The following is a 20377-nucleotide window of genomic DNA, read 5'->3' as shown; positions in this document are numbered from 1 at the left end:
AAACATAAAAATAATAAAGATGTGTATTAAGAGATTATGGGTATGTATTTAAAATTTCTCATATATATATAATGGTTGAGTCTCAAACGCAGCTTCAAAAACTACAATTCATAGCTTCTAGAAACTTTCCCAAGAATCTATTCTGCCTAAAAGCAGTAGAGTGTTTTACAAAACACAAACTCTGATGCCCAAAAACAGAAGCAGCTTCAAAAGTAACTCTAAAAGCAACTTAAGAAGCGGTCCCAAACTGGCCTTAGCCAGACACCCAACTATATTAGAGAGACACTGATGCATGTAAAGGCTAGCCGTGCATATATAAGAAGTTAACAACTATGACCCAAAAAACCAAACGTGCTATACACTATGACCGCCCACCATGACAGACACCTCAAGGTCTAAAATTTGCTAAAGAATAACTTGGGAAATAAAATGCTAAAAGATGTCTCCACATGTCCGAGTATATGACCGACTGACCAAACTGTCAATCTACATTAACACGTCGCATTTGCATTCAATGGAGGATTCAGAGATTTAAGGTCTCCTTCCCACTCGGTAACGGAAACCATTACATTCATACTCCCCTAACTTTCATCTCCCTAATCCTTACGTCAGAACCAGCCATGGTCAAACATAACTGCACCTTCTACTTTACCCAATATGCCCCTTACCCTTTTCTCTCATCTTCTTCATGCTCTGGTAACTGTGAACAAATAATATCAAATAAAATGCCCATTATTTTCACGCATCTCAAAAATGGAAAATGCTATGTCACCCAGAAAGCTCAACTACCCATATAACAATATCAGCATGGTTTTCTGGCAATTGAGTCTTTTTCTCTTTGTAATTTCAAATTTCAAAACACTTACCATTCTGAAAATGTGTATCTATGTGTGTGTCTCTATGCCACCCATGAACAAAATTTGAACCAAGCATCACTCTTGTACTTCACTAAGCTCTGTGCACAAAGAGACAAAAACACCAGCCTTGCATGAAACAACAAGAAGCTATTTTTATTTGAATATTTGTCACTGTTAGTCAAAGGGCAGGTACTATTTTAGTCTCTAGCTGTTTGGAACCGAGCTTCCAATTCTCTCCAAATTTCTTGTTTCCTTGTTTAAACTGAATCCCAGTTACTAGCTTTAGTTGGTATTTCTTGCTCAGCCGCATCTTTGTCGCTTTTTGAGTGTGACCAACAAGATTTGAATTTTGAGGAGGGAGAATATGGATGTGACTTCATACCCAGTTGACGTTTTGGAGAGACAAAGTAGCCTTTGAGTTCAAGTTTGGGACTTTTTTGTTCAGTTTTAAGGTCCTTTGAAGAAGAAGCTTTTGAATTTGAGGTCTTTTTTTGGTTCTGAAAAGCGTTCCTCACATACCCATTTCAATCAAGGAGATCCAGGTTAGTTTCTGAAACTGGGCCTCCTGCTTTGTTACCTTGTTTGAGATTCAGAAAAAGATGGGTCTTTTATTTTCTTTTTTCATGGCTGTGGTCATGATGAGTGTAAAAAAACTCAAAAAAGAAAATGAAGGGTAGGGGGGTCTTAATCTTTTGGGCATAAGGGACCACTGAGATCCTTCATCATCTTGTGCTGCTTGTTTGTTTTGAGTAATTTGGTTAATCATGTCGTGTAGATTGGAGGCTTTTGCAAAGCAAACGCCTTTGCCTTTCTTGACTGTACTTTTGCAAGCACAGAGATATATCCACACTGGTGTTTCCCAGTCAAATTTATGTGTGATATATGAGTAAGGCTGACTGGGTCTGCTCGAGGCCTATCTATGGAGTTTTTAATTCCAGAAGAAGTAGGATAAGAATGGGGCAATGCAACCAGTGAACCACTACCTCTTTTTCTTCTGAATTGAGAAGACTTTTTCTCAGGGTATGTGAATGCATCGCGGTCCTATTACCTCACACTGAAAACTGCTTTTGTCTTGCACTGAGAGTTAACCCCACTCTTCTTTTGCATTTAGAGTCCTACCTACTACTGTGCAAAATGCCCTTTAATCTAATCATTCATCCCTAAAGAGATGATAATTCCTGAGCTTTTGCCATTTACTGCTTTTCATTCAGCTCTGATTTTTAGGGAATGTACGATGTGATGGACTAATGTATGATGGAAGTGCAGAACGTTGTTGTTCGTCGAATTCTCCTTCTTTCTCTTTTGAGATTTTAGTTATGTGTGTATTGATTGATAACAGTAATTGGGTTTACAAATAATGTCATGATAATATTTATATGGTTGTGTTGAAAATGACTGGTAGCTAAAGCATTCATGAGATTGCTTGTCTTTATGTGGCCTCACAGGTGTATAGTCCTTTTTTCTAGTTCTGTATCTCATGAGGGGTGTCTCCAATTTATAGTTAGATACTCGGACACAAAGCATCTTGAAGTTTCTCATTTTTAAAATGCAAAAGAGCCAGATGGTTTACCTTTGAAGTGGATTTGCAGGATTTGTGAAAGCTTGTTTGAACCTGCGCATAGCTTCTAGTCTTCTAGTAAAAAAAGCCAAGCTGTTTCTGCGTTTGGAAGATTTGCTTAATGTGGTAAAAGCCAAACTTCATGATCCCAGGATGATGTGTGACTCACCGATTGTGCAAACTAAGTTGAGCCTGTAAGGCTTCATTCTTGTTCTTTGTAGTTACTCTTTCTTGTTTCAGTTATATATGCAGGGGATCTCTGAGCTTTTCCTTTTGTAATGATTTCTTCTTTCTTCTTTGGTTGCATTTTGCAGAAGTGATTCTCTCTGTACATATTCACATTCTAGCATCTCATGCGATTCTGAATTTCGGTCAGAGGTTGGGAAAGATGACTCACTTTCAAAGGTATGTATTGGTGGGCATCTTCATGACAAATGCTTTCAAATTTCTTTATAGTACTGTTGAGAACCTTGTGAAGTCAATTGATCTGAAAATGAATGAGTTTGTTCTGTTCATTTGCAATTGAAGTCTATTGTCATTTAATCAAGATATTTCCAGGTTGCTTTAGTAAATTTATGACTTGGGCTTTCTCTTCTAGGAATTTGTATTCTTAATCTGCTCCGAATTGGTAGAGCTGATATATCTAGAATTTGAGGAAATCATTTTGGTCGTAGCATGTTCTAGTAAAATATTTAGTTCTCATGGATTATGCTTAACTGGTTCAAAATAATAACTACATAACGCTTTATTCACATTATTCGTAATTATTTGATTTTTATTTAGTGGTCAAAAGACATTTTCTAAATTTGGTATTTTGTTTGATCTTTAGGTGAGTAATCCTGATGAAGGTATTGGACGATTCGAATTATGCAATAAAAGTTCACGCCCGTACAAGTTCCAGCTTGAACAGGATGTAAGTTTTTTCCCTGGAAGCAACAAGCAAAGTATTTGGGTCTCTTTTCTACTCTTCTGTTTGCATTTAAAGGAGTTCATGTGAAAGTTTACGAATAATAGTACTAAACGAAGGAATTACTTGTAAATTTCAATAGATATGTTAGCTAGGAGTAGTTGTGGAATAGCATCAACTAGAGGGATTCAAATTCCATATGGTACTTAGTGGTATGCTACATCCATTTTCAGTAATCATGTATTGTCTTTGAACTGTCATGCAATTCCTCATATTGTACGTAATGAGAATCTCATTGTTCAAATCTCCTCACATATCTTAGAGGTGTTATATATTTAAGGACATCTTTTCCATAAAGTCACCAATGGATGTGCTGCTACTATAGGTACAAAGATTGGAACAGCAACTGCTTGAAGAAATAGAGCTACACGCGATTCTGGAAAATGCAATTGAGAAAAATGCTATGAAATTCTCCAGTTCATCATGCCTTCCTAATAATGTATGTTTACTAGACTATTCTCAAGTTATTCTCTCTATTTTACCTTAAATTAAGAAAAGGGACATTTGCAAATTTTGATGTGTGAATCTCCGCTTAATGTTTGATATAATATATATTTGATTCATCTGTTATATAAAACCTATGTACAGGCTCAAGAGCTCCTGAGTAATATTTCTGCGCTGGAGGTCACAGTTTCAGAACTAGAACAGGAGTTGGTTGCTTTGCATTTCCAACTAAGTCAAGAAAGAAATGAAAGAAGGCTCGCAGAATATCGTCTGAGGCATCCATCTCCCCAGTCCATGTCTCCTCGCCCTGCTGGCATCATGAAATTGCCGGTATTATGTCTTGTCATATGTTGTTGTTATATTGTATAATGGCCCTGATGGAATGGAATATCGGTGCTCTTTTTATTAACGATGTCATTGACATCATTCTCTGTGCTTATTTATATTTTCATCTTCTTTAATATAATAAACAGTAGTATCAAAGTCATGTCATAACATCTTTACACTTCATCCAGATCTCATCTCCTTCAAGGTGTACAGAGCAGTCAAGTCCTGAAATTCATCATTCTTCAGGAGATGACTCATGGCAGGAGCAACAAGATCAATCATCAGAAACTAGTGGGGAAACGTCTTCCTTGCAATCAGTTATTGAGGTATCTATTGGTGTTTCATGTTAGATAATGCTTTTAACTTGATGATATTTTTAATTTTAGTATTCAATACTAAAAGCAAAAATATAAAAAATCCCTCAAGGGCATGTACACATGGTATTATCTGAGATCAATGGTGACAATAGATTCAGAATGATATTCGGATTCCTTGTTCGTGGGTTTTAATTTTAATCTTGATTTGTTCTGTTTTCAAAGCAAAATGAAGTCAGTCAGCTTCATTCGTTGTGATTCTGCATTGGTTAAAGGGTGTCTTTTTTATTTTTATTTTACAGTCGTTTAGAGATTCTATAGTAAAACCAGCTGCTCTTGTGGATTTTTGTATCAGAACACAGTGGACTCGGTTGCATGTGGCGTTGATATGAAAAGTTCAAGGAAGATGGGTCTCATATGTTTGCAACCTTCTGACTTCAGAAAGCTTCCTAAAGGGATGCCCACCAAGGGCCTCTGGGATCATCCTAATCAACTGTCAGAGGAGATGGTTAGATGCATGAAAAATATTTTCATATCTTTGGCTGATTCAGCTTTACCGTCAAAATCTTCTTCCCAAGAGAGCCACCTGTCACCTCTGTCTCCACGTGGACATCTTTCGAATTCCTCATGGTGGTCATCATCTGAACGATCGATGATTTCATCATGGGTGCAGAGCCCACAGGTAGATATACAAAGTAACTCCGAAGTATTAGCTTCAGAAAACGCCTGTGATCCATACAGAGTTAGAGGGAAACTGAGTTGGGCTGAAATTGGGAGATATGGATTAGCAACTGAAGTTTCTTGGATGTCGGTTGGTAAGAAGCAATTAGAATATGCTGCTGGTGCTCTGAGGAGGTTCAGGTAAGATTTTCTTCGGCTCTTGTGTTTTGAATTTTCTTGTCTCTTTTGGCAATATTATTTGAGATTATGATCATAAAGTCTCAAAGATGTGATTCATAAATTTTTTAAAAAAAAGAAGAAGAAGAAGAAGATTTTCTCGCGTTTGCTTAAGACTTGTTCGGTAAAATTTACAGTGTTTAGCTCACCTACTGTTTCCATCTAAGTCTCTTAGTGTAAATATGTCTTAAGAGGATAAATAACTTGTGAATATGTGTAAATACGTCTTAATTGTTGTATTGGTATAGAGCTGATTACAAATGTTTTCTTCGTCAGAGTACTTGTAGAGCAACTGGCTAAAGTAAATCCTATCCATTTGAGCTGCGACGAGAAGCTTGCTTTCTGGATTAACTTGTATAATGCACTTATCATGCATGTAAGTTTCCCTGAATTTATCACATGTTTACCATGTTTGGCAAGGGTTAACTTTGTAAAACATGTATATGAACACTGGAGTTATGTACCTTTTACTGTGAACAGGCTTACTTGGCTTATGGAGTCCCTAGAAGTGATTTGAAGCTTTTCTCTTTGATGCAAAAGGTCTGCATTCTGAGATTTTCCCCCCTCTTTAGTTTTGCATGTAAGATCATGACATTGAAAAACCATAAACCAAGTTTGCAATGTCATTTGTTCTACAATTCAATGAATACCTACCAGGTTTTGTGTTCTGACTGTATTGCTTGGTTGAAACTTTCCTTTTGCAGGCAGCTTACACAGTCGGGGGACATTCTTACAGTGCCACTGTTATCGAGTATGTAATTTTGAAGACAAAACCTCCACTCCATAGACCACAAATTGTATGAACTCTGTTCGATAATTAATGCTATCTGAACATTTGCTGTGACTTTATTCCCTTCATAAATTCAATCCATGGCTGACATATGTTGTGAAAAATATCAGGCTTTGCTTCTTGCCCTTCATAAGCTAAAGGTTTCAGACGAGCAACGGAAGTCTGTAATTGATACATATGAACCACTTGTAACCTTTGCTTTAAGCAGTGGAATGTACTCCTCACCAGCGGTAATTGTTACACGTGTGCCGTGTGATGAAGGATTTTAAGTTATATATTTATTTTGCAAGTTGAACAAAATTTATATTTTTGTGTCTTACTAAATGCAGGTAAGGATTTATACTGCTAAAAATGTAAGGGAAGAACTTCAGGAAGCACAGCGTGATTTTGTTCGAGCGTCAGTTGGGGTTAGTAACAAGGGCAGGTTGTTGGTGCCCAAAATGTTGCACTGCTTTGCCAAGGGCTCTGTGGATGATTCAAATTTGGCTGTATGGATATCGCATTACCTCCCGCCCCACCAAGCTGTCTTTGTTGAACAATGCATATCACAAAGGCGACAAAGTCTGCTTGGTTCGCGCAACTGTGGCATTTTGCCATTTGATTCACGCTTTCGTTACTTATTTCTACCTGACAAAATTCCGGTATGATGATTCTCGGTATACTACCTTAAATACCTTGGATTAGTTTGTTCAGGTTGAGCTAAAACCAGATGGTGGAAGTAATGGTCTTTCACCATGTCTAGAAACACAGGTCAGTTAGGTCTTTCACCTCATAGACCTCTTATAAATCCCTCATGGGTGTTGTACATTTTGTTCATGGATAACAGGAGTTCATAAACAGACTAAAACAGTGTGTAGGAAATCGTTGTGTGTTCATTCACTTGTACAACAGAAGTCAAATAACTGAATAAGAGCAGTAATTGGCTTGTGACTTGTGAGTTATGATTTCTGCCTGAAATGCGGTACTGTCGGTGTCGAGTGTTACACCTACTTGTAGTGTTGAGGAGTTTTGGTTGTTCAAGTTCTTGTAAAGTTGGTCTTGACTCCTGTATCATCATCAAGCTGTAAGATGATAACGTGCAGTCATTAACGACGTTATACAACTAATTTATTTTGCTGAAGCTATCATAGTATTGCAACAATGTTGGACACTCCAATAATATGATGATATGCAATTATGCATGCACATTATTTCATATTTATCAATCCTGTTTGCCTTTTAACAAAATCTTAAAGGCATGCACATTAAGTGTCTCATTCTATAACTCATTTATAAACCTTTAACACAACGTGACTATTGTGTAACCTATTCATTGAACTGATTGAGTTCAGTTATACCAGATCAATCTGCTAACCTAAAACCCCCAGAAACCCTAAGGATTGAAGACTCTTGTCAAATATATGTGTATGTATATATATAAGGCAAATGCATCCAACTACTTAGAATCGAGTTAAAACGTCAAAATGTTATAAAACTGTCATCAGTGTCTTGTAAAGCTTTAATTATTTCCCGATGTACTATCTGAATAAGTACTTCTCAACCTTCAAATTAGTGGTTTAGTTTATTTCTTTGCCACAAAAAAGAAAAGGAAAAAAAAAAAAATCTAGTGTTTGGTTTTGATGATATATGTTGAGCATGGATGGGGTTTTTTATTCAGTAGTTTTTTTTTTTTTTGGTTAGCCAAAGTGGTGATGAGAGCAGCTGAAAATGATTTCCTGAAGTAGTTGAGAATGAAAGCTTGCTAGAGTACGTTATTCACTTATTCTTAGAGGATATATATATATAGAGGACGTACTTGAAATAATAAGATAAAATGCTCTGTCAAAGTTGTAATAAGAAGCATATGAAAAAAGCTAGATTCTATTGCATGCAGAAAAATTAGGTGATCAACCTGTTCACATCCATGTGACAGTATGGTTAGGACTGGGGATCAAACTATATTTCTTAGAAAGAAAAATCATTGGTTGAGTACGTAAATGAATAGAAATTGCATCAATAAAATGATTAAAATCACGATCAATGAATAGATTGAAACCTCTTTCTTCATCATGCACTGTACTATATGTATAATATTTCTCTTAGAATATATATATAGTCCTCAATAACTTGCCTCGGCCTACCTTAGCTAAGTAGGAATCATATAGTCACAATCATATGGTAAGATATTTTTCTGGAGTTGTTAAGCTGATCTATGAACGTATGTAATATATCTATTACTCCTTAATTTCTGGTCGTTGGCTTCCCCCAACTACAAGCAAACCAAACACTCACAGGGTCACAGCTTGCACGTACTTAATATATTGAGCTACAGACCTTAATTTTCTTTATTTGTTCATTTCTATGACAAAATGGGATGAATTGCAAAATGTGGGTTTAGTACTGGAGGTTAATTTAGGATGTTTTGAGCTAGAAATCTGCTTATGGGTAGGTCTTTCAAACGTCAGATGTCATACCAACTACTATATGATCAAAGATATATTAGGATTGGTTAATTTCATAATAGGTGGTCTGCTTAGTTAACCCCAAGCAAGAGATTCCAATCCCATTTATCTTATTGGCTGTGTCATTATCAGTAATTGCTGCCTGATTGGAGATCAAAGAGTATGAACTGAGGTGAACCACTTTGTACAATTCTAACAATTAATAAGTTGATCAAATAAACTATTGAGTATGGCTAATACGTACACTAATAATTAATAGGGTTGGTGGTTAATTTCAAGCAAAACTATGCTCCTCTTCATTAATTTATAGCCTTACTAATTGATTTTGCGCACCTCTCATATATGTTTCTACTACGTACGAAACAAGTTACCCAGAATTCTATGTAACTCATGAGATATATATCTGAGAGAATTCAAATATATCAATCATATATAAATGACTAAATATATTCGACTTTGTAATTAGTTCTATGTAGTAGCTTGATTGATTGATGACTGTCATCCAATTAGGGTTTACACTTGACTAGCTAGTACATCGAGAACACCAAACTTTCACTCTTAAGTGTTGATTAGATCTTCAGCTGGCTGCAGGTAGCCTCAGATATATGGCATATATGTCTCTTCTAATTTTCTTTAGGTAACAGCTCAATCAATTGTACACCTATGGACGTTCTGCTGATTTTACTCTATCAGATCGAGCAGCTTCATTGCTTAGATGAAAATCCAACCGTTTTTTTTTTCTTTTTCGAGAATGAATGACTACTAATGTTCCAAAATAACAAAGTTCTCGAATTCTTTGGAGATGCTTCACTAGCCTCATTCCATATACCTTAGGTTAGGGTTGATAATAAACATATAGTAGTAGACTTGACAGCAGGAGCGAACTATCTCTGTCGTTTGGAGCCGGTGGTCAGGAAACCATGCAAGGCAGGCATATGTCTCAGACTTGCACTCGTACGTATTAATTCAGCTAGCTGTTCCTATCGATCCATGTCAATTAACTGTGCGTGACTGATATTAACCTAAGAATGTGAGACATATCAACTCTGAACGGCATTACCAAAACCACACTCTGATTTAGATTAGATACTGACTCGCGGTACTGATGACATCGGAGAGAACTAGATATCTGGACACAAGTTGATCGATAATGGCATGGTGCTCACACTTGTGTGAGTTGTGTCCCGAAAGCTCTTTGGAAACGTACTAGCTAGAGTTCATGATTGATAATATATAAGTTGAAGAGCGCGCAAGTTATGTCCTAATAATCATTATATTTTTGGTACTTGATCAACACACTTAATTGGAAAGAGAATGCCATTCATAATATCTAGATACATACATAAATACGTACACCATTATTGATATACAGCTGGTTACTATAGTTTGAAGAGTGCAGATCGATAATGTGAGACATATCACATATATAGCTACGCACATAGATGGAAATTAGTTTAGCTAATGAATACATAACAGTAATAAATTTCAACTACATAAGATAACCAATGGTCAAGGGCTTGAACACATGACCAGCCTTCTTCTCTATCACATCCAACTGCCCTTTCAACATGTGCATGTACACAACCCAGTCCCCATTCCCCACCGGACTCGGCATTGGCATCACATACCCGGAACTGCCTCCCCATGGAAAATGGTACGACCCGAACACCGGTGCCCCCCAACCGAAATCCACCTTAGAAACCGGAAATCTTTGCCCGGAGGACACCACGAAAGCAGGCCCTTCTTTGCTCCCATTGCAGTATATCTTGGCCAAGCCTGGCACTGGGCGGTGAGCCTCCACCCAGTCTATCAGCCCTAAAAAATGCTCCTTCGTCACAGCACATTCCAGGAACTCATGAACTTCATCAGCTACCCAATTCAGTGATTTTTCATTGAGCTCTTGTATTTTTTTACCGCCGAATGGAATAGACAACACATTGCCAACGTAACTAGACATCAGATCATTTCCATCAGCTAATCTAGATCGTCCGTCAACTACAATACCCATTTTGCATAATTTTTTGACATCATTGCCGGTCTCACTTCCGGCAACCATTTTCCACAAGAATGCACAAAAGGACTCCAGCTTGGACCTTTTGCAACCATTGGAGCTGGCAAGAGCTTGGAGTTTGATAAGTTGCTCAGCTGCGACGTAGTATATGCGACTAATGAGGTGATCCTCGTGACCGTTGGTCTCCATTTTAGGAGGAGGAGGCAGAGATGTAACGGGGACGTACATGTCATTTAGGGAAGGATGGATCTGACCGGGACGCCGAGGGTTTAGTAAAGAACGACGGAAAGAGGGCACCTTATTAGTGAGTGGCGATTTTGAGTTGGCCATCTTTGCCCATGAAATGAGAAGCATGTTGGTTGAGTAGGCATCTGCTATGCGATGGTCGAATGTGCATGCCACCACCATCCCTCCACACTTAAGTTCAGTTGCCTGCAAATTTGTACATTCAACGAGAGAAATTTGATTAGGTTATTCCTTCAGTAAGAAGAACTTGGACAGGAATACAATACTATGAGTAATTTTTGGACATGCAGCGATAGCGACACTTCAGTTTTTGCATGCTTCTCCATGGATTGTTTGTGTTGATATTGTACGTGTTATATGTGTCTAAAATCAAGTCGGCTTTTGGTCCTCATCCAATTATTGTTGGAAAAAAAAAAAACTCTGGAGCACACCTTAAACCTGGAAATCCCTCGTATATATTGTATGCCCCCTAAATTCTTCACTATATGGTGCAGATATTAGTCCTAATTTTTAGTCAGTTAGGCTAGCTTTTACGTTTTATACGTACTCTTTGTTCTTTGTAGCTAGTTGTGCTTTATCCTCCTTTGTCTTCGTTTGGTCTTAAGTTGCTAGGCTAATAGCTTTTGCTGGAGGAAATGGGACAACTTCTGGTCAAGATTATTCTACGAATTCCATAAAGAAAAAAAGAAAAAAGGTTGAAGTGAGAGGCAACAAGAGTCGATCGGAAATTAACCTGGACAGCCAGAACTCCATGCTTCTTGTTAGGAACCAATTTTCCTTCAATGCTCTCATCAGGGTTATGAAGGTTGAGCTCTTTAAGTTCAACATCAGCAAAAGCTTCGGTGAAATCAACCCCACGGTTGTTGCACAGAATCTCAGGCTCCCCAACAGAATTGGCCACCACCTCACCCGAAAAGGCATAGTATGTCACCAGTGCTTGGGCCAGGGCCTTCTTCAGAACCCCGACCCTGGCGGCGGTCACAGAAGGGCTGTTGTGGTTCTTGTAGCAGAAGAACACTCCCACATCGACTGGTGGCAGAAGCAAGTCGAGGTTGGAGAGTGGTAGCCAGTGCTCTTGCAATGGCAGTGCAGCGGCCACCACTTCTTGCTTCCTCGTACTCACCTTGAATTCTCTGCCTCCAGCCATGTTTCTTTGTTATCTGCTTGTTACGTTTGGTTGGTTTGATTTGGTTTATGAGTAGTGAATTTATAGGCAGCAGTTCGAGAGTGGAATAATTTTCCTAACTAAAACTCAGTACTGTAATCATTAATTAATTAAATGTGTTCACCAAATCATGTTGGTAGTTGTTTGTAATACTATTTCACTTGTTACAATAAACTTGATCTTGAATGGGCAAATATTTCGATAAATTAACCAAAACGCTAACATATGTCTCTTAGACTGTTGTTATAGCAGTAAGCTGTGAGCTGAGCTGCATGGGTAGGTTTGTAGAGGTGAAAGCAAGAAAATGAGCTAGCCAACTACTTACCTTTCACAATGTACCAATATCTTATGGATCCCTAATTATATAGCCTCAAATCTTTGGACTTTTGGACGAGTTAGTGGTTATTCAAATAAGTAGTTCATGATTGTGAGTCAGCGACAATGACGATTTGGGGTAGATAGAGTAATTCTATTATCTGAACAACAAAACAAAATAGTAAGGGTTATTCCATATTGCTTTGTTAATTTCTGGGGACCTGGAACATTGGAGCTAGCTAGTTGTTACAGTGGAGAAAGTTTCTACTTCTTACTCAGAATCGTTATATATTTACAGGGTTGGCAATCTAGAGATCGAAATATATGATCTGGTGTAGTAATTGGTCATGTCTTTCTTTGTTATTTGCTAATTGTGTTTGGTTTCGTTTGGTTTGGTTAATTTATGAGGACACTAGACGAGGCAGCCAATTTATAGGCAGTGCAGTTAGAGAGTGAAATAATATTTCTAAGAACATAATGCTGAAACTCAGCTATAATCATTCATTAAATTAATTTGTTCATCACTTGACGTTGCAAGCTATATATTGTATATATTAATATATACCTTGCAACGTCAGGTGATGAAATGTAAATCAAACAATCAAAACGTTTATATGTATAATTATATAACTATGATCGATAAATCGAACATAATTCAATAAACATATAGGTACTCATGAAGGGAAAAACAATGTTGCTTCATATAGGTAGGCTCGTGAAGGGAAAAACGAGAAATGAACAATGTACTAACTTCTTATGGTTCAGCCCCGAATCTTTGGGCATGAGAAATAACTGAAATCGGTAGCTATTGGTTTGTGAGTCACCTACAATGAAGTGAAGGAACAATGAAAACGAATATTATAAGCGTAACTACAATGTTGCTTAATTTGTCAATTCCGTCGCGGGGGGGGGGGGACAAAATGACACATTTTATTTGTATTTTTTTAATCTAAAGAAATAACTAATTTCATTACTTACCCATAATTAGAAGACAAATCGATTGTTTTCTTGTGTCATAATCATATATATGACAATGACCTTACTTGAACATGACTTGTTCTATAGAATCGTACCTCTGTATCCTTAACTTTTAAGAGCAAGTCCACCTGTTGCAATTTAATCAAAAAAATCATATATATCATGACAACTTTCGACAAGTAAGATCGAGCAACTTTAATGTTGTCATTTGGTCTGGTTAAATTCAAAATTTGTCATGTGACATGACAATGTCATTTTTGTTACACTTCTTCTCGAATGAAGTAATTAATTAATCTTTTCTTCTCATCTTTTTCTATTTCCAAACTTCTCCTTCTAGCAGTACAGAAATGTTTTTTTTTCTCTTTCCTTTTCACAAGAACAAATTCAAGCAGTACAGAAATATTTCTAAGTTTTAGTCTCCCTCTTCAAACTTTACTTCTTCAGTTCTTCTCCTTATATTTCTTTCTCCATCCCTCTTCTTTTTCGTTCAACACAAAAAACATTTATCTCCACCAATAACCCATCACCAAGGTTAGAATCTTCCCCACCAACCCATCGAGAGAAAGAATTTTAGATCTACATCAAGAGAAAGAATTTCAGATCGAAATAGAGACATCTATGGATCTCATCATCGGGATATAGAAACTGGAACCAACAAGGTCTAGAACGGGTCCAATTAGATCCTCATATGTTTCTATTTATTTATTATTGTTTCCCATGCCAGTCTAGAACGGGATTAGAGCCATAATCGAAGAAGAAGAAGAAAGGCTCCAACTCGTCTCGGATGCACAACCAGTCTTTCTCAAAAATCATGGAAGTCTTGTGGGGTGTCAGGGCGGAGGATCCCTATGTCCAACGCATAGTCTACGACATGCACCATTGCAGTTCCAAGACTTATGTGCTCAAGCATGAGGACCCCATGATTGCCCTCTGGCTAGATCAAGAAAAGCTGACACGAGTTAGTAACATTGTCTTCTCCTTTGATATTGTTTGTTGTCTGTTTTGTTGACTTCGTGGTTTTGTTCTCGTGTAGGGTGTGAAAGTTGTCTATGGACAATGGCGTAGGTAGCTAGGGGCAAGGGGTTCAATTGAACCCTCTCAAATTTTTAAAAAGAGTAATTAGCTTTCATTTGTATTGGATATCAATAGAAATAAAACATAAATTGACATTTTTTCTCTAATAAATTCTTAATTAGTCTTAAATATTCTTCAACAATAATAGAATGAAATAAAAATTTATACTATTCAAATACTTAATCCAATTAATACAAATCGTGTTAAGGGTTTTTTATCTTACTAAATGGAAACAACATATTAATTAATGTTTACCATACATCAACATGCATTATCTCTCAAACAAAAGAAAAAGTATCTTTCTTTTTTTTCTAATATTTATCGTGCATGAAATTCTAATCCAAGTTATTAGAGATGATAGAACAAAAATATTGTTGAAATTAAGTTTGCGTCATTCTTTTAAGTAAAATTGTATTGTTGCTAAAGAGTGACTGAAAATAATTTAATTTTCTAATTAATCAAATTTGACCCTTTTAAGTGAGATGTCTGGCTACGCCACTGTCTATGGAGCCAGCGAGAGGCAGATAACTAAGATGGAAGTCCGGGAAGGGGTGATCCGAGATGAGGTGAGGGTAGCCAATGTTAAAGTGTCTGAGATGGATGCCCCTCTCGCTACTGCCAGTAATGCTGCAGAGACTACTATCGCTCGTTTACAAGGAGAGTTGGAGGTCCGGAAGCAGAAGGCAAAGAGGCCAAGACCACTGTTTCTTGTTTCCAGGAGGATTTGAAAACTCGAGACAAACATCGGCAGGTCCAGATTCAAGAGGTGGCGGGGCTGGTGGAACAAATCAAGTAACAATCAAATCACCAGCATGAGCTTAAAGCACTAGGAGGATCTGACTGTTGCTAGGAGGGCTTCCGTGGCAGAGTTTGTCACCAATACCGTCTATCGCGCTGAGTGAGAGAAAGTCAAGAACTGAGAAATGGTAAACTTTTGCAATGAAGGTCAGAAGGCTAGGTGAAACAACACTCCTACTATATGCATATTGCACAACTAAGAGAAAAGGATTGGCTTGACAAGTTGGCCAAGGGCGGACTAGTTCACAACGGGAGCAAGAATAGAAATTAAAGAGTGACCAAGACTCGCGTAGGGCGCCAACTCTAAGCCAAGTGTGTCCCGCGTGGAAGTGAGGCATGCACTACTAGCGCGGTCTCAAACCGTGGAGACTCCGATTTTGTTTCAATTGTCCTGACGTTAGTTTTTTTCTGCATCATCTGTGCCTGCCTCTACCGTGTCCGCATCGATCCTTGTTGAGCCATGAGTTACTCGATATGGAGCGGAGCTCTTTAATTTGAGGGCTCCTTAGTTAACATTGGTTGGGAAATTTGACTGAATGGGAATGTAAATGATGTTAAGTTTTTTATATCAACAAACAACTGCATTAATAGATGAATATTATAATGAGAGACATGGCGAAAAATACCAATATTCCACAAAGGAAAGAAAACTTAGCCAATTAAACTTCACAGCCGAAGTCCAAACTTATACACCGATGACAAAAAGAGATGATAAGATGAGATAATAAGTCGTATAAAGGATGAGTATATGTTCAAATGCCATTAGATGGTTTTCAAAATCCTATTAAAGCCATCTAAAAACTTAAGTTTGGATCTTATTTCATAAACATACAAACACACATGCATATATTCAAGAACACTTTAATACATTCTACATACTTAAGTTATCCCAGATGAACTAGGAACATACCTTGGTTGGATCTCCAATCTGCCTTGACTGCTATCTTTGATGATGACACCATTGTGATAGACTTCTGGGTTGGCTGCGCACACAAACAAGAGATGGATGCAGGTCTTCTGTGTCTCTGTATCAAGCAGCACTATGGGAATGCCAAAACTCAATGCCAAACGATAAAGAGCACAGGGACTTAGCCTCCTTTATATAGTGATCACAAAACCGGATTCAATCCCATAACCAAATCCTTATTGTACTCAATGTTAACAACTGCATAGGCATAATCCTATCACAATACTAATTCGAATTGCATTCAGGTTAAATGCAATGAACCTCTATGTAATCCAACTGATATACAACTTGGATTACTTCTCTGAAACTGAGTTTAAGACTTAAGCTTCTTGTTATTCAATCCATGTTCAATATGAAACTGACCATAATGTTTGACAGATGTGTTTAAGTCCAAATCAGTTCCAACACAGATGCAATATTAGATTTGGATATTTGTGCTATTGGGAATGTAATATATGGTTGAGGCTTTTCTTCTTTATAATGTTTGGTTTTAAGAGTAGTTTCAATCAAAAACACTTTTGGGTCCGACATGAACTTGTAGTTGGTTTTTTGATGTTATGATTTTAAACGTGCAATTGGAGAAATTCTTGTAACTTTTAAATACTTAAGTAACGTACGTACATGAAGATAGAGAAGTAGTTGGTTTTTTGATGTTATGATTTTAAACGTGCAATTGGAGAAATTCTTGTAACTTTTAAATACTTAAGTAATGTACGTACATGAACATAGAGAAGCGTAAAGGTTCTGCGCATGACAAAAAAAAGAAGAAGAGGTTTTATCATAATCATATAAAACATGTAATATATGCAAATAAAACTCCAATACAAGTATAATTTAAAAAAAAGATATGGAGTAATGTAATTGTACACTTATTATGTGTATGATTGAGTTTGTGTTAATCTGGTTACCATCAACTTGAAAAGTGAAACTTCTCGCATACACCACATTATATTTTTCTATTGGGCATTGAAGAAGTGAGACAAAATGGCAACCACATAGATTGCACATTTAATACAAAAAACGGTGAAATCTACAAAACAATAAGGCCACAAGATCTAAATCAAATTTTGAGAAAGTTAGAGTTAATCACTGCATCATTACCATAAATAAACCCATTGGCAATCAAGGGAAACCAATACAAAAATACTAACACATAAGTCAATATTAGACTATAAATTGAACTATTGTAGAATCATATTATAAACAGGGTTAGTTTGAATCTTCTCTATTTTGAACTTCAAATAACTTCTTAATCAGTGAATCAGTGGTCTCATATCTCGAAATGAAATCCTCACCAAAAGAAAATATTTTGAGTGAAGTTTAGGGTACATCACATGAAAATTGAACTGTCAAAATACCTCTTGTGACAAATTAAAACTAAAATCTTCTTCATGGGGAAGTAGTACACTGATAAAAAAAAAAAAAATTCTTATACATAAAGTTTTTATGAAATTTAGCTTATTTAGCGCATCGTAAAAACAATACTAACTTATATATAAACTAAGATACTTAATTTATCGAAGATTAAAATAAATTACCATGTGTTGGGTCTCCTTTGTGATTTGATTGGCTGACTATAGAAAACATAGGAGTTAAAGAAACTCCCCTGGCCATACATTTGGACATATGAAGATGATCACCCCTATCAAAACAATACTAAGATCTCAATAACAAAAAAGACAAAATAAAAACAACAAAGAAAGCAAGAAGGCTATTAATAACTTACAATTGCGTAACATGTGATGACATAAAATGATCCTGAACCAGTCAACAATTGGTATTTAATATGTTTCGTGACCCTCAAGATGTTTGGTGTATTTGAGATGCTCTAGATCGTGTAGATAATCCCCTTCTAGCATAACCTTATAGGCTTGATACCTCTGCATTAAAAATATCCATCATACATTGAATACAGATGTATATATAAACAAATATGAGATGTAATTTACCATGTATATATGAAAGCCAACCAATGAGAATGTCACTGATAACGAACATATTTTGACGTTGAAGAACGAGATAATGATTTAGATTTGCACGGGCCATCCCTGCCAACAAATCAATAGCCACTAACTCGCAACAAGTCTCAATTTGATGAATCAAACTTTTGTTTAGTTGTTCACATAAACATTCACTCCCGCATGATAGATAAAACATGTTCGACTTGAACGAGATTATATAAAATTTATTAGTAAAAACTCACATAGGATAATGAATATTTGAAATTAAAAACACACATATAGACTACCTATTGCTTTCATCAATAGCTGTAGAGCGAGAATCGCGAAATATGACAACTCTTTTATTATATAGTAGTGCCCCAATTGTAGTTCCCTTTTTATAAGATGTGTTCACTTTTGAAATAGGTTCAGAGATTTCAACCTGTCAAGTAGATTAAGATATACTTTTAATTAGTAAAATTCAAAATTATTATAATTAACATTTGACGAATAAACTCCTTAAATCGGTAAGAAAAAAAAGCTTATAGAAGTCCATATATAAGTCCTTAACATAGTTCATCATCAAATAAAAGCTAAGATAAGTAGTTCATCACCAAATAACATAAGTCCATTAGAAAACTTAAATTTAGTGAAGTTCAAGTCTTCATTTTTTAACTGAGTGGGTTATTTTCATCACCATGCATAGCGATTAAGAAGATTTTTTTAAGGTGTTTTCAGATTGTTTTACACTTTTACATTAGGTTTTTTTAGATTACTTTACATTAATTAGCTTTTCGGGATTGTTCATCATAATATTTTTGTCCATGAAGACTGAAAGAATGAGACAAAATGACATCCATAACGACACCCCATTAAATACATAAACCAGATAAATCTACTAAACAACATGGCTATAGTGTGTAAACAAAGTAACCACAAACCAAAACACCAATTCATCGATCAAAAACACATAGACACAACAACAAATTAAGTAACCAAAACCGATTCGAAAAGGCATAACTTTGTTATTTGCTAATTACTTTTGGTTTAATTTGGTTTGGTTTGGAGAAGACACACACTAGACAAGGCAGTCAATTCAGAGGCAGCACCAGCGAGATGACATTGTGACAAAGCATTTCCAGCACTATCTGCAAATACCAAAGAGAATCATGTATGTCTTTGACGGCTTGGCCCCCATGTTCCTCTTCATATTCTTTTTTTTTTTTTAAATTCCTCTTCATGCTCGTATCCAATCTTTTATTGCTTCGTCCACCATTCCTGCTGCCGCATTTGATGTCGTCATTGTTGCTTCGACGATGATTTTTCGTCTCGGTTTTCTTCGTTTGCTACTTACTTTGACTGTGTGAGCTGGGAGTACAACTCTCCTTGACTTATGTCCATGGTACTTCATGATGGTTTCTTTGTTTGATATGGTGGGCTTTGCCTCCGCATTTCATTTTATCTCATTGCTATAGAGACTATATGGGACTCCCGGCCTAACTTTTGTTTTCAGTAGGGTGCTTTTTGTTGCATATTGGTTTTTGTTTATCTGTCTATTAGAGCTTCTTATCATTTTGGTAACTTTTCTTATTAAAGAGTTATGCTTAATGTCCCCTCCTTATTTTTTTATTCTTTTATTTTTTCTTTTAAATAAAACTCAATAGAGGTTTTGGCATATAGCTCGTCCTCTGTTATAAAAAAAATAAAAATAAAAAAAAAGAGTATTTCTCCATGTAGTTGTGGCATTTATCAGCCCTCGAGCTTGTACTTTTGCCCCCCTATTATGAACTCTTTAAAGCTTTTGAGATCGAGGTTATGATTTTTTTTCTTTTATGCATATGATCATACACTATTGGAAAATAACACTTAGGAGACGGAATTTTCTACTTAGGCGACGAAACAATTTTCGTCTCCTAAGTTGTTCTTAGGAGACGAAATATTTCGATTTCGTCTCCTAAGAACGATTTAGGAGACGGAATTTCCGTCGCTTAAGTGGTACTTAAGCGACGGAATATTTTTCTTAGACGACGGTATTTTGAAAAATTTAAAATTAAAAAATTTATGTGAATCACTTAGGAGACGGAATGTTTTTTTAAAAATAAAATAAAATTATGAATCACTTAGGCGACGGAAATAGAACATTCAGTCGCTTAAGTTCTAAAAATTTGAGCGCCCATCTTCCCGCGTAAAATTTCATGAAAATTCTAAACCAAAATTTTTCAAAAACATATCAATTCTTTTAAATCACACACTCACGAACCTTATCAATAGAAGGAAACCCATCTTTT

At 36.4% G+C, this 20377-nt stretch overlaps 2 protein-coding genes across 2 annotated transcripts; one reads left to right on the top strand and one right to left on the bottom strand.

Moving 5' to 3' along the window:
- The first annotated feature begins 1367 nt into the window (after positions 1–1367).
- LOC101304111 lies at positions 1368–7272 on the top strand. The gene is made up of 13 exons (XM_004303738.1): positions 1368–1399; positions 2447–2609; positions 2730–2820; positions 3245–3328; positions 3708–3821; positions 3971–4156; positions 4342–4479; positions 4823–5328; positions 5641–5740; positions 5845–5904; positions 6069–6161; positions 6265–6384; positions 6484–7272. The coding sequence occupies exons 2-13, from the start codon at positions 2569–2571 to the stop codon at positions 6799–6801; spliced, it is 1851 nt and encodes a 616-aa protein (XP_004303786.1). The 5' UTR covers positions 1368–1399; positions 2447–2568; the 3' UTR covers positions 6802–7272.
- Positions 7273–9876: 2604 nt separating this feature from the next.
- On the bottom strand, positions 9877–11999 carry LOC101299025 (shikimate O-hydroxycinnamoyltransferase-like). Its single transcript, XM_004305740.1, has 2 exons — positions 11586–11999; positions 9877–11038 (listed from the first exon to the last, which is right to left on the bottom strand). The coding sequence occupies exons 1-2, from the start codon at positions 11997–11999 to the stop codon at positions 10085–10087; spliced, it is 1368 nt and encodes a 455-aa protein (XP_004305788.1). The 3' UTR covers positions 9877–10084.
- Between the last annotated feature and the right edge of the window lie 8378 nt (positions 12000–20377).

This window comes from Fragaria vesca, linkage group LG6 (genome assembly GCF_000184155.1).
Source record: "Fragaria vesca subsp. vesca linkage group LG6, FraVesHawaii_1.0, whole genome shotgun sequence".
Taxonomy (NCBI): Eukaryota; Viridiplantae; Streptophyta; class Magnoliopsida; order Rosales; family Rosaceae; genus Fragaria; species Fragaria vesca.
Note: the sequence above shows the minus strand (reverse complement) of the source record. Positions and strands in the feature narration are given on the sequence as shown.